Source organism: Oryzias melastigma, linkage group LG16 (assembly GCF_002922805.2).
Source record: "Oryzias melastigma strain HK-1 linkage group LG16, ASM292280v2, whole genome shotgun sequence".
Lineage (NCBI taxonomy): Eukaryota > Metazoa > Chordata > Actinopteri > Beloniformes > Adrianichthyidae > Oryzias > Oryzias melastigma.
This window is the reverse complement of record NC_050527.1, coordinates 6,746,426-6,762,114: the sequence shown is the minus strand read 5'-3', so window position 1 is coordinate 6,762,114 and position 15,689 is coordinate 6,746,426. Positions and strand designations below refer to the sequence as shown.

General features: G+C 39.1%; 2 protein-coding genes across 2 annotated transcripts in view; both read left to right on the top strand.

The window, feature by feature from the left end:
* Positions 1-516, top strand: part of prkcg (protein kinase C, gamma) — a gene marked incomplete in the record, with an annotated part of 34,551 nt that extends 34,035 nt beyond the window's left edge. The window contains 1 exon segment of the mRNA XM_024267366.2: positions 1-516.
* A 996-nt stretch (positions 517-1,512) lies between these two features.
* Positions 1,513-15,255, top strand: cacng7b (calcium channel, voltage-dependent, gamma subunit 7b). Its single transcript, XM_024268415.2, has 6 exons — positions 1,513-1,771; positions 6,214-6,409; positions 6,707-6,793; positions 7,435-7,575; positions 12,127-12,272; positions 12,698-15,255. The coding sequence occupies exons 2-6, from the start codon at positions 6,214-6,216 to the stop codon at positions 13,151-13,153; spliced, it is 1,026 nt and encodes a 341-aa protein (XP_024124183.1). The 5' UTR covers positions 1,513-1,771; the 3' UTR covers positions 13,154-15,255.
* The last annotated feature ends 434 nt before the right edge of the window (positions 15,256-15,689 follow it).

Sequence of the window (15,689 nt, the reverse complement as noted above, 5' to 3'; positions counted from 1 at the left end):
GGGGGGGGGAGTGCACCTCCAGCATGTGTGCACGCTCACACAGGCGGAAAACATGCTGACCTCTCGGTTTGCTGCGGGACTTTAGTTGTCGAACCAGCAAAAGCATCTCGCTTGCTTCCTCCACTTGCCCTATCTACCCCCGCCCCCTCGCCAGCATCAAGATGGGACTAATATCTCCATAGAGACCTGAGTTATATCAAGTTGACCTTCACATTAAAATCTCATCAACCTCCTAATTCCCTCACTTCTTCTCACGTTTTTTTTTTTTTCCCTGATTGTCAGTTCCGTACTTTGACTCCGTCACTGTCAGTATTTTATGTATCTATCCTGTCATCATCTAATCCTCCTTTCACCCATCTTCACATAAATTCTGCTTTATTTGGATTATTCTTCACTGATGATCAAAAAAGCATATTTTCTTTTCTTTGTGGCTGTTTTTTTGCTTGAAACTATAAACTGTAACCACAAGATGTGTTCTGTTTTTTAAAAAATAATAAATTAACACATTTGGCTTCATTTGTGTTTTTTATTAAGTCCTGAGTTGAGTAGTGAAACTTTAAAAATATAATTGTTATGACAAAAACATTTTATGTTTGGCTTAAGTTAATTGCTATCCCAAGCTCCCTCTGCGCGATCAACCTTCAGTGCTCACTGGCATGAATTGAACATGCACTCCATCACTCCCACTGTCACCAAGAGGAGATCTCTCTTTTTCCAGCACGCTCTCCTCTTCCTCTGTCCTCGTCCTCCTCTGCTTCTCTCTTTCCTCCCTCCCTCCTCGTCTTCCTCTCTGACTGTCTCTAGCTCATGGCCTGAGGTCAGAGTGTGCTGTAGACTATTGATATCGTTACTAAAAATACAGGATTCCTCCACCAGTTGGCTAAAAATAGAATAAACGGACACAGACCACAGGAGACAAAGTAGGAGGGGGGCAGGAGGAGGGAAGGATAAATAGTTTAACATGTTTTGTGGGAATTCATTGGCTAATATGCATCACTTCTTCTAGAGTTTTTATTATAGTAAGACTGTCTTTTCTCCTAATTTCAGTTCATTCGTTTCATACCAGACTTTTTTTTTTTTAGTTGGGTTATCTTTTGGTTGAATGCCTCTCCGTGCATAAATCATGCTTAAGTTGTGTGTTAAGTGAAGGAAAACTACAAAAATGTAGCTGAAAAAACTTCATCAAAAGGAACATTTATAAGGTTTATTTCTATTATTACTTCAATAAGTGTATCTATATGTTCCTATTTTCCTTTTATTTTACCAGTTAAAGTTTTTTTATTCCAAATACACAAAATAAACAGTTAAAGCAGCTTCACTTATAATATAATAAATATTTGGATTTAAAAAACCTCTTTCCCAAAAACCTGCTGTTTTCAGATTATTAATGGGATGTCATTTAACAATAAATATTTCTGATTGGCAAAAGAATTTTAAAAAGAAAATATATATTTGAAAAGCCCCCCTCCTCCTCTCTCCCTTCTCCTCCTCCTCCTCCTCTCCCTCTCTCTCTCCCTCTCCGGAGCCAAAGTAGCTCACTGGATGATCCACCGCAGTGCTTGGGACAGACTGAGAGAAAGAGGGAGTGAGGAGGGATTTGGAGGATGGGTTGGAGGGCTTTAGGATAAACGTGCTGCAGTGAGGAAAGGAATAAGAAAAAAAGGAAGAACGGGAGGAAAAGAGGGGAGAGAGCCTCCTAAATCCAGCGAGCCTCCCTGGCGCGGGCTTTCTTGGCTTCTGGATCGTGTGTGCGCACGACTCGCGTGGCGCTGTAAGTATTCCTCCATCCTCCATCTGAATGTCTGGCTTTTCTTGGCGTTATAGTTGAGGGGAAATGTCTTTCTATCGTTACAAACTACATTTGTAACGCGACTTCTCTTTGTGCCAATGTGATCTGAGAGCGCAGCAAAAGCAGAATCAAACAAATGTGGGTTTGATTTCTAACCTGTCAGACAAGTCGTTGTGGGATTTTGCTTTACATTCTTCCATTTCAAGTTCCTAACGTGTTTATTCTGAAGGAGCTCTCGTGCCAGAGCGCGCGCGCGCATCGCCTCCTCCATCACTAAGGTTACTTGGATGTAAATCATCTCCTCCATCCTCATCCACAGCAGGGTGCAGATCTCTGTGTACACGGGAGTAGTTATCCCTAACAGAAAATGCTGAATGAAGGCTGAACTCTCCCTTCTCCTGCGTGGAAACGCTGCGGGTGTCCGTGTGGCTGCGCAGAGGAATAACACTTGTCAGGAACTCTCCAGTAAGGAATCCTTCCACTTCTTTCCGCGCGTAAACACTGAAACCTGCGTAGTTTAACGAGCATTTTATTCACAGGTTCATCATTCTGTTTCCTGGACAATCTTTCAATAGATCTTTAGATCTTCCAAAAAGTTTCTCTTTGGCAGTTTGCTTCTTCCATTCCTTCTCTTGGATGTTATCCACATTTTCCCTCCTGTCTGTCAGCCATCCCTTCCCCTCTTTTCTAGGTGTTTTTCTGAGTCTGAAAGCCATGTCAGTCTGTAGATTGTAAGCGATTAGACCTTTTGTCACCCCTGTGGCTTCTGTCTAACCCAATTGGCTTTCAGATAACAAACTAAAGAGAGAACTAAAGCAATGAAACAAGATTGTCACTCAGTCACAGAGGAAAGTTTTATCACTTCAATTCAGTGCCAATAGTTAGTCACTATTGTTTTTTTTAATTTTATATATATATATATATATATATATATATATATATATATATATATATAAGTTCTTGAGTTAGTGAGATGGTTCATTTCCAATATCAGTCATTATGGTTTTTATAAAAACTTTTTTTAATTCAAAAGTTGCACTAGTTAAACTGTATCTAATCGTAAAAGTTGGTACTTTGAACACTTAAGACATGTTAAAATGAAATTCATGTGCTGAGATCTATTTATCAGAATACCCTCCAGGCACCTAATATACATCTACAGATGTCTACAGGAAATCTCTTTTTGTTAGATGTTTACCAACAGTGTTCTGAAAGATATCTGCCTCTAATCTTGAGATGTTTTTGTTGTTTGTTAAAAATACTGCAATTTTACATCCATCTAATTACCAGAACCCACTGGATTTCTTTTGGGGTCACAGGTTTGCTGGCTCCAATCAGCTGCTATTGAAGGTCAGGTCAGGTCACCAGTTTGTTTCAGGGCTCCATAAAGTAGTTAACACAGGGGTGTCCAAACTCAGGCCTCGAGGGCCGGTGTCCCACATGTTTTCCAACCAACCTGCCACTGAAGCTCCTTTTGGTCAAACACACCTGATCCAGGTAATCCGCAGCAGATAAGGCAGGATTTCTGGAAAACCAGCAAGAGGGCGGCCCTCGAGGCCTGACTTTCAACACCCCTGAGTTAACTAACTAAGAAAGAAAATCCACATCTGTAAGGGAGAACGTGCAAACTTCACTCAGAAAGGTCCCAGCTGGGATTTGAACCAGGTTCTTCTTGACGTTAAGTGAAAGATCTAACCACAAGACCACCAAACAACTTTTTAGTTTATACAGAACTATCACAAAGTCTTACAAAATGCAGCACTACTGAAATGTACCTGTAACTTGTATCAGAACAACAATCCAACTAATTTATTTCTGTTTAGATGTTTAACTTGTCATTTAACTGAACAAAACAATGATTGGATGGATTATTATTATAATGATCTTAAAGCACATTTTCTGATCTTCTGCTGCACAATAGTGTCTAGTTGCTGTTCAGAGGCAGCATTCTAAAAATATGTACTTGCATTTACATGTGTAGTATAGAAAAAGTGGACTCAACACCAATGCTGTCCTGTTTATATTTGATAGTAAAAGGAGAAAAAGGATGACAATTTAAAATATTATAATTATAGAAACATGTTTGACTTATCTTTTCTATTTTTTATATTGTAAATGTCTAAAAAGAACCCTAATATATATAAAAATATCCAAAGATAAGAGGTTTACATGCAGAACGCTATTGGTAGAGTAACAAAATAGAGTTGTAATGGATGTAGACATCTTCAGTAAATGTATATTAGGTGTATAATAGACATCCTGTGCCGACTGGTTCAGGTCTGTAACTTTAAGTGGAGCACATGTGTTGTGGTCCTTCAAGGTGCTGTCCATGGTGCTGAAAAAGCCTGAACATTTTTAATCATTTCATTACAGCTAATTTCTGATTCCCTCTCACTTCTGAGCACTTTGGCCCATCTGCCAACTGCTGGAAGGTGTGACTGTTCATTCCACAGCAGTGCTCCTGTCTGGTCATCTTTATTTGAACCATCTGTGCTTTGAGTCAGGCTATGCCATGTCAGTGGGGTTTTTTTGTGGCTCATGTGTCTCTTTGGCTTATTCACACTGACTGAACACTTTTAAACCTGTCCTGTAACTTTGTTAGGCTGAATTATAAAAGTCTTTAAAAATGAAAAGCAAGAATTATAAACAGATCTGCAGCTAAATCTACAATTTTATGTGGAATGGAGCAGTCAGACCTTCTTGCAGCTCTTGAGACTTTGAATCTGAGCACTTTTAGAAACGTTTGAATTGATCATTTGTGTGAAGCCCTCACTCAATAAAGACCCCGTGATTATCCTTGCTTTAGCACATATAGTAAAATAACTATAAAAGCAGTCAAATACAGTAAAGTCTTGATAAGGGCAAGTCTAGTCTAAAAATGTTATTTCTTCCCACCGTTTCTCGGCCGCACTTCAGAAAGCCTCAAAGGCCTTCTCAGAAACAGAATAATAAAACAGTCCTCATGTTACTATGAGTTTCAGTGCCTTTGAAGGTGTCTGACAAAGTTCATGTTAATTATTGATGTTTAAAATGATGTGCTCTATCATATTTTGCATGTGATCGCCTCACTCTAAGGCTTAGCATCCCTCACAGATGGTGTTAGATGCCTAAAGACATGCTCCTTATGAAAAGGAAAACAGCATAGAGAAAAGTCCAGGGTGGCATTGAAATGCTTATAAGAGTGTTTTAAACACCACCTCAAACTTTAATGACAGTGGAGAAGAGATTTCACTGCTGTCAGCTTTTATAAGACCAAGAGAGTGGGGGATGAGTTATACTCCATCAGCAAATTTGGTCCTGATGCAAGACAGATAAGAAAAAAAACTCTCAGAGGTTGTCTTTTTTTTACTTTAAAAATCAGTTTTATGCTAATTTCTGTTTTCTTTGTGTACAATTCTAAATTACTTTCATGATTTGTTGCAGTGTGTGCAGAACATACTATGAACTTGACAGCATCCATGCAAAAGTGCAACCTTTGACATCTGCAGCATCGCAGTCTGCACATTTGGAGCTGCATCCCATTAAATTAGAACAGCCAGGAGTGTGACAAGGAAAAATTCTATTAAAAATACAGCAAAATCACAAATTAAGCATATGGAAAAGCATGCAAATGAACACAAAACAGACATGCATTTACATGGATGTCTGTAGGTCTTTAGTGACTCAGTCTCTTTACAGCTTCATACGGTACGTTAGCCTTTATGTAGCTCAGAGGAAAAAGTCAGTGCAAAAGAGGCACTCGCAACTGTGTGTCCTTTTTGTCTTTGTCCTCATTTGGAATGTAGCTGGACATCTGATTGTTGTACGGAAGGAGATTGAAAGCATAGAGATGACAACAAATACATGAAATAAGATTAAAGAATAAAAATGAGTACATTTTAGTCAGTTACCCATTTTCGTGTATATATATATATATATATATATGTAGCTTCTTTGCATTTGCCACCATCCTTCATTACTTGTCAAGCTAATGCTAACGAACAGTGGTCCAAATTAAGTAGAGGCCAGCGGCGCACAAACACACACATGCGGCGAGACTCACAAACGCACACAGACAGCATGCAGGAAGGATGTGCAGCAAAGCACTTCCTATTCGACCAGAACAGAGTCACGGAAAGACCATGTGTGACTCATGCGCCCCTTCCTGTCTCTGCCCCTCCATTTTTGAATCCTTCTTTGACTTCACTGGAGAAGTCTGGCTACACTTCAACCTTTAACACGATTGGTTGTGAGCAATGTGTCATCCAATCATCTTCGGCAATAACCAGCCCGGACAAGAGGACGGCCAGTAGCTGAGTGACCCGCGTGTGTTTAAGTCACATGTTATTCCAAGAGTTTGACTTTTTCGTCTGTCATCTCCCCTTCCTGTCCTAATATATTTTGTCCCACAGTTGCAATGTTTTATTTCTCATTCCGCCCTCCAGATGAGTTCGTGCAGCAGTCGCGCGCTGACCATCCTGTCCACGGTGTTCGGGGCCTGCGGGCTGCTGCTGGTGGGGGTGGCCGTGTCCACAGACTACTGGCTCATAATGGTGGAGGGAATCATCCTGCAGCAGAACCAAAGCATGGAGGTCAAGATGGCGCTGCACTCAGGCCTCTGGAGAGTTTGCTTTGTGGCAGGTACGGGAAGGAAAACTGAAGTTTTGTCCACATGTTAATGCAGATTCTTCCAGACGCGTCCAAATGGGTTTCCATGCTCGTGTACAGTACAGAAGCAAGTATGCAGAAAGACAAGTGAGCAAAGTGGGAAAGGGGAAGAGAAGAAAGTCAGGGAGACGCTCGCCTCTGGAATTAAAGCTGTCACAAAACATGATTGTTACCTGGCAGCGGGACTACAGAGACCTCTGCTTCTTCATGCATCACTGCCTTTGATCCTAAAAGCAAACCCAGCATTCTCCATTTTCTGTTTCCTCACAGGATCAGAGAACGGGAGGTGTGTTGCATCAGAGTACTTCACTGAACCTGAAATAGAGATCACCACTGAAAACACAGCAAACATCCTGAGTGAGTGAAATATAGACACATTTTTAGTTTAGTTTAGTTTATATATTTCATTTTCATAGCACACAACAAAAAAATCTATAATACTATTTTCCTTGGTGAAAATGAAAGAAGAAAACTAAATCAATCAAGCTATTTTAACCAAATGTATCTCTTTGTATGTAACAAAAAACAGCAAAAGCAGCAAAAGGAAAATAAACCAAATATCTCCGTATTTTTTTTTATTTAACCTGTTTCATATTGTGTGAGCATTTGTTTTTCCACATTTTTTTAAGTGTAATAATTAAACTGGACTCTTATTTTTCATGATTATTCCATAATTTGCACCAAAACACTTTTTTCCTTCATTTTTTATCTGAATTTGTTGGCTTTGAATTTCTGAATTTTGTTTGCACTGACTGATCGTTTAATTCTTAAATAGCTATTTTTTTTCAATATGGGGTTAATTAATCCGTTTACAGTAAAAATATATTTTGAATATGCAGATGGAAGTTACTTTAAAAAATATAAAATAAAATTTAAAGTTACTTCCATCACAACATTGTCAGAATTTGCACAAAAGCTCCTGAACAGCCGTATTTATCCTCTTTGATCAACAAATGATGTGTATTTGTTTTTCAAGAGGTGATGTTTCCTCCCCACAGAGATGGTTCGAACAGCCACGCCTTTCCCGATGGTGTCGCTGCTCTTCGTCTTCACGGCTTTCGTCATCAGCAACATCGGGCACATCCGGCCGCAGCGCACCATACTGGCCTTTGTGTCCGGCATCTTCTTCATCCTCTCAGGTGGGTCCCATTCCTCACTGAATAACTGATCACAGCATCTCTGTGTCCTGATTTACTCACAAAGGGCCTAAAGTTTGACTCATCCTCAAAAAACTAGCAGCAGATTTCTTTTCTTGGATTATAAAAAGGTGAATCAGACAGAGAGGTTTTATCTTCACTGTTGCAGTAATGCTTCTTGAGCAGCAGATGGCTGCAATGTTCCCTTTTTTTTTTCTTTTTTTTTTTTAAAACTTTCAGGAACCCAACTGGATCTCTATGAATTCTGCCTCACCACACAATTGTGAGACGGAAGCAGAGCTTAGAGGAGCGTCAACGAAGATTCTGATTTGTGGGGACTTGACGAAAAAAAAGGGCGTAGCAGGATACAAATACTTATATAACAGAGGTTATATAATGTTTATAGCCTGCGCTGAAAGTGTCATGGTGTTTTATTTTATGAAGAACGCTGCTAATAGAGTGATATAATAGCACGGTTCAATCAGAGCGCTCAGCGGTGGATGATGTTCTGCAGTGACACACTCTTCCCTTCCTCTTGTTCCCTCATCTTTCTTTCATTCAGAGTGTTGTTTCTAGGATATTGTGGGTCGTTGTGGTGTGTGGGGTTAGTCAGGACACACCACAATCATCTGAAAGTGGTAGTTTGGGTGGAGCATCCCTATGAATGTTACAGGATCCACGGCGGGAGATTGATATAAAAAGCCTCAGTGTGACTCTGTAATTCACGCTCACTTAGCTGCTCATGTTAGTCTCTTTCTCTGTCAGGATTCTTCTTCTTTTCCTTTTCTCTTTACCCAGCATGACATGCACAAAAACCACTCGTCTAACACGCTCCCATTCCTCCCATGTGACTCGGGTTTGCCGTGCTTCCTGTGGTCTTGTAGGACTAAAAATTGAAATACGGTTCAGGATTAGCAGCAGTGTGGTTTGAAAATGCTGCAGTGAGATCATAATCTCTCAAACAAGTCATTTCTGTAAAACTTCTACAGCAGATAAATGTTCTCCAAGCATGCAGCTTCCTTTAAATGTTGCTTTTTATCATGCTGACCATATGCTGCATGACATGCATTTATAAAGCCTCCCTGCAGAGGGATGTTTTTGCATCATGTTGACTTCTCAAAGCTTCTGGTTTCATATTCATTGTTTATGATCAACTGTAAAGTGACACAAAAAAGCTTTTAGATGGACTGTTCGGCCATCTTTCACCCTAAAGTCCCCCTCAAATTATATTTTCATCCTTTGTAAAAGCGTTTCCAGTGTTCTTTTAATTATGATTATGCCGTTTTAGCTTAAATCAAAGTCATTTTTTCAGACTTTTTCTGCAGAGTGACAGGAGTTCTTCAGAAATCGGCCTCTGACTTATTTACACTCTCTCCCGCTAGCTTATAGCCCCTCACACCCACAAGCTAACATGAGTGAGTGATATTAGAGCAATCAGCCGTACATTTTTGAGCCAAATATCAGCTCAGATGAGGAAAATGACGACGTTAATGGATCTATTTCAGTTGCTTCAGAGTTTTTTCTGCTCCTGTTCCAATACGATTTGAATGAATAAATACCCAGAAAAGGGGTTTCAATCCAATACATCATGAGAAACTGGCTACAAGAACATGTTAAAAACACCAAAAACTGGATTTTTTTTTTATTAGACGAGTCTTTAAAAACAGAGATGAGGTCTTGACTTCTGTGACTTGGGGTTGAGTCATCATTGAGTCAGAAATGCTGACTCAGCATTAAGCTTTGGGAGTTTTCACCAACACTTTTGTAGATCGTCAAAAAAATATGTTTCACCTCTCAATATTTTTATTTGTGATGAAAAAATAGCAGCAGAATTTAATTAAATAGATTTTTAAGTTTAATTTTTTCAAAAATATTGTATTCATCCCTCAAAAAAACTTCACTTTCTGCTGCAATTTTGCAGAAAAGATGACAAAATTGCAGAAATATGAGTTTAATCTCCAAAATAGTTTACTTTTGCTTGTATATTTTCTTTAGATGAAGGAAAATTGTTAGCACAGAATTTATTTGAGGTTTTCTTCTTTATGAAAAATGTTACATTTTCTAATGTAGTTGTGACTCTGTGAGAGGAGTTTTCCATGGGGTAAGATATGTTTCCTAGGAGCTTTAAAATCTTTGGCATCCAGCAGTGGTTGTGAGTTTTATCCCGACTATTTCAATATTTTTTGCTGCCATTGTTTACAGTTTAACACTGAGAAGGACAGGGTCCTTGCAGAGGTTAGGTAGAGTACTTCCTGTCCTTTCAGGGCAGAGCTTTCACAAATGAAGGAACTCACCAGCTAGCATCAGTCTGAAAGTTGGTTCACTTACTCGGTCAACTTGAAATTTATGGAACAAATTGTGATTCAGAACAGCAATATACGAAATATGATTTTGAAGATTTTTTTTTAAAGGCTGAGACCCAAATCTTAATTTTCTCCAAGTGTAAATGAGATATTCAGCTGGGTTTTTTTTTTAATTTAATTTTACTTATTTTTACTTTAGTACTTTTTTTTTAGTTCAGTTAGGTTTTACTGCATTAATATGTTCCCACTTATTGTATTTGACCAACCGGTTAGCCAGCTTAGTGTTAGACCCTGCAGGTTCTTATTACAAAAATCCCCTCAACCTTTTAAATTAATTTGATTACCGTACTTTAACATAAAAATTGCAGAAGTTTTATTTTTCTGAACGACACACTTAATTTTCAGACTTTGTTGATTTTGAAGTCAAACACAGGACCTGATTATATCTTTTTTTATCCTTTTGTTTTTGGCCATGCCCAAGGTTTCCCTCCATGCTAACGCTAACTACTTTTGCTCAAGTCTCCAGCAAGGCAAAAAAATAGAGTTGATGCTAAAGCTTAAACGGATTAAACGAGTTAAACATAGGAGTATTGTTTCCAGAGTCCACCGCGATTATCATTGAAGTCTACTGAAAGTTGCTCACTGGAGGCACCTGCCCTGGGCCTCTGGTCATTTGAGGTGCTGTAATGTTTGGTCACTTCCTGGTTGGCTTCACCCCCCTCCTATTAGAGTTACTGCTTGGTTTTACCCCTGTTCCACCTCTGTTCTTAGACTCACTTAACCTTTCTGAATATCGCTAATTTACAACATACCACTCAATCTACAACAAAAAAAAAATATATGAATATATAATTGGGAATAAAGTCACCCTTGAGGGGGTTAAAGCCCTGGAGTGTGGGGCAACAGTGTGGGGCAACAGGGTCTTTCAGAGCTCATCTAAGTGTAACAAAACCTGTTTGAATAGTCATCCAGACAAATCCATCCAAACTTCACTTCCTCATCACCCCAAAACGCAGCATCTGTATCTGCTGTCTGTAGTGCGATATCTCCTTTTCCTTTCACTAGTCCGTCTTTTTATGTGTTTCATCCAGACTATCTTACAAATCCAAGTAATTTAGTCTGTGTAAAACACAACAAATGGCTCTCGGGATTTGTAAAATGTTTCTTCATTTAAATGGAAATCTGCAGGCTACCCTTTGATCCCACTATTCCTGTTAGACACAGCAATCATTTAAACTGAAACATAATAAATGTGCCACCTGAGCTATGTAGCTAATTAACATAATGAGAAAACATTAAGTGATGAGTGGGATTTCAGTCCTGCTGCTGGGGATAAATAAAATCTCTGGTTTAAAGTAGTTGAGTCCAAATGTTATTAGTGGATCACAGTGACAGTCAAAACTGATGTATTTATTTATTTATTGACTGTGGTCACAATAGAGCACTTAAAGAATTAGGCTGGACAATGATGTCACTCATTTTGGATGTGATGTACTATTTAAAAATGATATTTTTTCGAAAGAAACTTAATTTATCTGAAAAAATAACACAAATTGAACACACTTTTGCTGGGACATTTTATTGTTCAAATTATCTTTTTTTTATTATTATTGTTAAAATACTGTGCAATGGAACATGCTAAAACAATGCATTGGGTTTTGATAAGTGATGTAATAATAGAAATAGGCTGTTTATTATTTATATCAAGGCACAAGAGAAAGTATGTGAACCCTCCATTTATGTACATGATGTGTGTTTTTTTATCTTAGTTTAAGTCACAACGATGGAGAAGAACATAACCTGCTTAAATCACATTAAAATATGTTTTTATGTCTTTATTAAACATAATTATGTGTCCAGTTTATGCATAAAACCAAATATTTCCAAAGGATTCACATATTTTCCCCTTCAAATGGACAAAATAGTAATTTTTTTCTCTCTTTTTTTTAGGAAAAAATGTGAGTGAATATATATGAAAATACGATAAGGATTTTACGTCAAGCTCAATATGATTTTCAGAATTTCAATGACTTTTTTGTGTTTGAACAGTCACCCCTGTAAATCCACGTCACTTCTCTCCTACCACTTTATCATTGTTAGCATTTTGGAAGCTAATCGTTTTTCATGGTCACTGCCTACGTCTCTGTTCTCCGGCCACGGCGGCGCAGCGACTGGAGACGGCTACATAATGAGCGGGCTTGTATCTGACTCCATCATTGTCTCTCTGTCATTGCTAATGTGCTGCATGCAGGCCTCAGTCTGGTGGTGGGTCTGGTGCTCTACATCTCCAGCATTAATGACGAGGTGATGAACCGGCCCAGAGAGCCCGAGCAGTTCTTCAATTACCACTACGGCTGGTCCTTCGCCTTCGCTGCCTCTTCCTTCTTGCTCAAAGAGGTTGGTGTCGCTTTGTGAGGATTTCAATATCTGCAGTACATTTAATGCTTGACGGGTTTTGCTCTCATGGTCAGTATTCTTGGGGGTTTAGAAGTAGAACTTCAGGCGTTGGGAGCATCTTTACTCATAAATGATATTCTGGATGCAATGCAGTTTTCTGAGTTCTTTGCTCACCTCCCACAACTACTTCTCTCTCATCAGCATCAGCAGCAGCAGCACTGCGGTTACGCTGCTGCAGTACTATTCCAAACTGTCTCCACTAGTTTCTTCTTTTATCCCAACTCTTACCTGAGAATCCTGTCTTTTTATTCATAGATAAGGCTTAAATTTGTGGAGCATTAGCATGTTTTTCATTAAAATTGTTACTCATTATTGCTATTTCCTACACAGTTTCCCCTGTAATTCATTGATTTGTGTTTTCTCAGGGTGCCGGCGTGCTGTCAGTGTACCTATTCATGAAGCGCTACGCAGAAGAAGAGATGTACCGCCCCCACCCTGCAATCTACCGTCCACGCCTGTCTGAGAGTAGCGACTACAGTGGCCAGTACCTCCACCCGGAGTCGTCCTGGCCCCCACCAAAGAGAGGCCGCAGCACCTCGGAGGCCTCCAGCGACATCTCCATCCAGCTCAACCAAACATTGCCAAAGCAGCCAAAAAGCGGCCTCCAGGCGGGCGGCCGGATCAGCCCACCCTCTGCGTCTTCCTCTCCAGGGAGCTACCAGATGCACCCGCAGTCTGCCGGCTACCCCTCCACACAAACCCTGCCCAGGTCGCTGTCCTCGCACCCCCAGGGCCAAGCTCTTCCTATGACCATGCCCCCATCGCCCATACCGCCCCCTCATTATCACTCGCACGTGCACATGAGCGCCTCCCCCTGTTAAGCAGAAAAGCTTTCGAGAAAAGTGACTCTTCGTCATCATTTAGTTCCTCACTCAGAGTTGGAAAGTGGGGAAAGAGGGAGTCACACATCCAAAAACGTAGCTGTGGAATAGGATTTAACAAGAACAAAGTGGAAGCTCGCAAACTGTGATGGAATTAAACCAAACGGGAGGTGTGGGAAGAAAAACTGGAAAGAATTGTGGTTTGGAATGGAAGTGATTCCTAGAAAGACATTAGAGTCTGGGATGAGTGACAGAGGAGAAGCAGCAGCGGGAGCGAGAGGCTGCAGTAGAACACCAACATACTGCAGTGCAGCTGCGGGGAATTTGTATGCACTTGTAAATGTATAATGCAAAAAGGTTGAAAATGTTAGACTGCACATACATTTTTTACAGACATAATTCATGCTGCTACATGGACTCTATGTTTCTAACAAATGTTAAATACAACACGATTTATTTTCATTTTCTCTAAATTTATGATAAATCTAGACTCCCAGCGGAAAACACCCGGTTAAAATAATTATTAGTATTATGAATTACCAACAGCTTCATTATTAATTGACACTGTGCAGTCTATGAATGTTGCTCTTCTTTGAAGAAGTGAAAGGTTGTTTTATACCTTTAAAACAACACTTTTAAACTTCTTGTACATACCTTCACATAAACTCTTGCATTCACACGAATAAAGGTGTACATTTTGAATGAAACTTTGGCACAAATCAAGAAAATATCGGACTCATTAAGAGTCTACAACAAGTTTGAACGTGGAACAAACACGTTATTGCAGCGGGGATCTGGCGCCCTCTAGTGGCCACTGTCCTGCACTGACTCTTCACCTGCTGCTGGCCTGGCTGGACCTTTATCAAGCACGCTTCCTTCTTCTGTGACCTGCACTGTGTTCCAGACCTGTCAGAGCAGAGGAGATTATAAAGACTGTTCTCTATCCAGAATTATATTGATTAAAAAAGATAAGGAATGTCAGACACTGTAAAAGGCAAACTTTGAAGACTGTTTCGGAATATTCTAAAGCAACCTCATCCTAAAAAATAAGGCTTAAATATATTTTATGTGCACTTTTCCCTCAGTTATGGTCTGCATTTTAACTTGTATTATTACAATGTGATATACGCAGTCTGAGCAGCACAAAACAAGTTCATAGTTCACTAATTTATTCTCAACAATCAATATGAAAAATTAGAAACTAAAATACCAAACAAGGACAGTTTTTATTTGTCATTTTAGTAACCAAGGCTTTATATTTTCTGCTATATTGCACTTTTAAAAAAGTTTTGCATTGTGAATTGAATCCACAAATAAAATTGCTTGAATATTTTGGGGGTTGTTATAATCTGCCTAAGTAATTATTCCTGAAAATATGTTTTGTGATACTCTAGAAAACTTAAGTTGATAGCTGATGATACCATATTATCATGAAATACATGCAAGACTCTGCACACCAAAATGTTGTTTTGAAAGTGATAGACTTATTGTGTGTTTAACGGACATTATTCAGGGAAGTGTCAATACGAGTAATCGCTCTGAAGTGAGTTAACCTGCTGACCCTCTCCAGGGTACAGAAACACTGTGTGTGTGGGTGGAAAATTGACTATTTCTGCTATATCACTACATTTTTGTACATAGACAGTCTGCTCTTTCTGTTAAATCTGAAGCCTAATGTTTCTGCACCCTGCTGATGACTATGCTGTTAGTTTGGGAGTCAAGTGCCTTGCTCATGGCCACTTTGACTACAGCTGCTGAAGAAGTTCTAAAAAGGTAGTTTAAATAATGCTTTGCTAACCTTTAGATTGCTTGAAATGTGGACGACAAAGATGCATCATCTTCTCCCGGAGAAAGATAACCTCTCTCTGTTTTTGCTTTATGCAGTTCTTTAAAAGGGTGTGGCTGTGCTTGTTTTTGCAGAAAGCCTAGCTTTTTTTTTTTTTTTTTTTTTTTAACTAAGACTTTTTTGTTAATCGCAAAAAAGGTCAACTAAGTGCTTTTAAATGTTTCCGTTAGACTGCTGCTGAAGTAATAGTTGAAGTTGTAATGAAGTTTTAACATCTGTAACTCACTTTATACTAATAAAACTTTAAATGTGAGGATTTCTTTTAGATTTGACTCATTTTGTTCACTGCTGTGTGAAAAATAAAAGCTACAGTAACTTTATTTCTGAAGTTTTATGGGAAAAAATTAGGGTAAATAACGCACTAACTATAATTTACTCTGTTTGTTCAAAAATGTTGCAAAAAAAATGACAGTAGTTTCAGGAAAGGCTGCCTCACAGTGCTGAGTTCCTGCAGGTGAATGCACAAACTGCACATGGATAACATTTAATTCAATATATGGACTCCCAGTGAGTCCCAATACTTATCAATATCATAAATGCACTTCATACTAAAGGGTAAATGTTTTTCTCTTAGTATTTTTATCTAATTTTACAACTTCAAATGCAGATCCAAAGAACTCTTCAGCTCTGACTTTAAACGTAAAAAGAGACTATACATGATGCCACAAGCTTTATATAACATGCACAGAG

Excerpts from the sequence above, each read along its gene's own strand:
- cacng7b (XM_024268415.2), top strand. The coding sequence starts at position 6,214 with ATGAGTTCGTGCAGCAGTCGCGCGCTGACCATCCTGTCCACGGTGTTC. Across the intron at positions 6,794-7,434 it reads AAACACAGCAAACATCCTGA|AGATGGTTCGAACAGCCACG; the intron begins GTGAGTGAAATA and ends TCCTCCCCACAG. Across the intron at positions 12,273-12,697 it reads CTTCCTTCTTGCTCAAAGAG|GGTGCCGGCGTGCTGTCAGT; the intron begins GTTGGTGTCGCT and ends GTGTTTTCTCAG.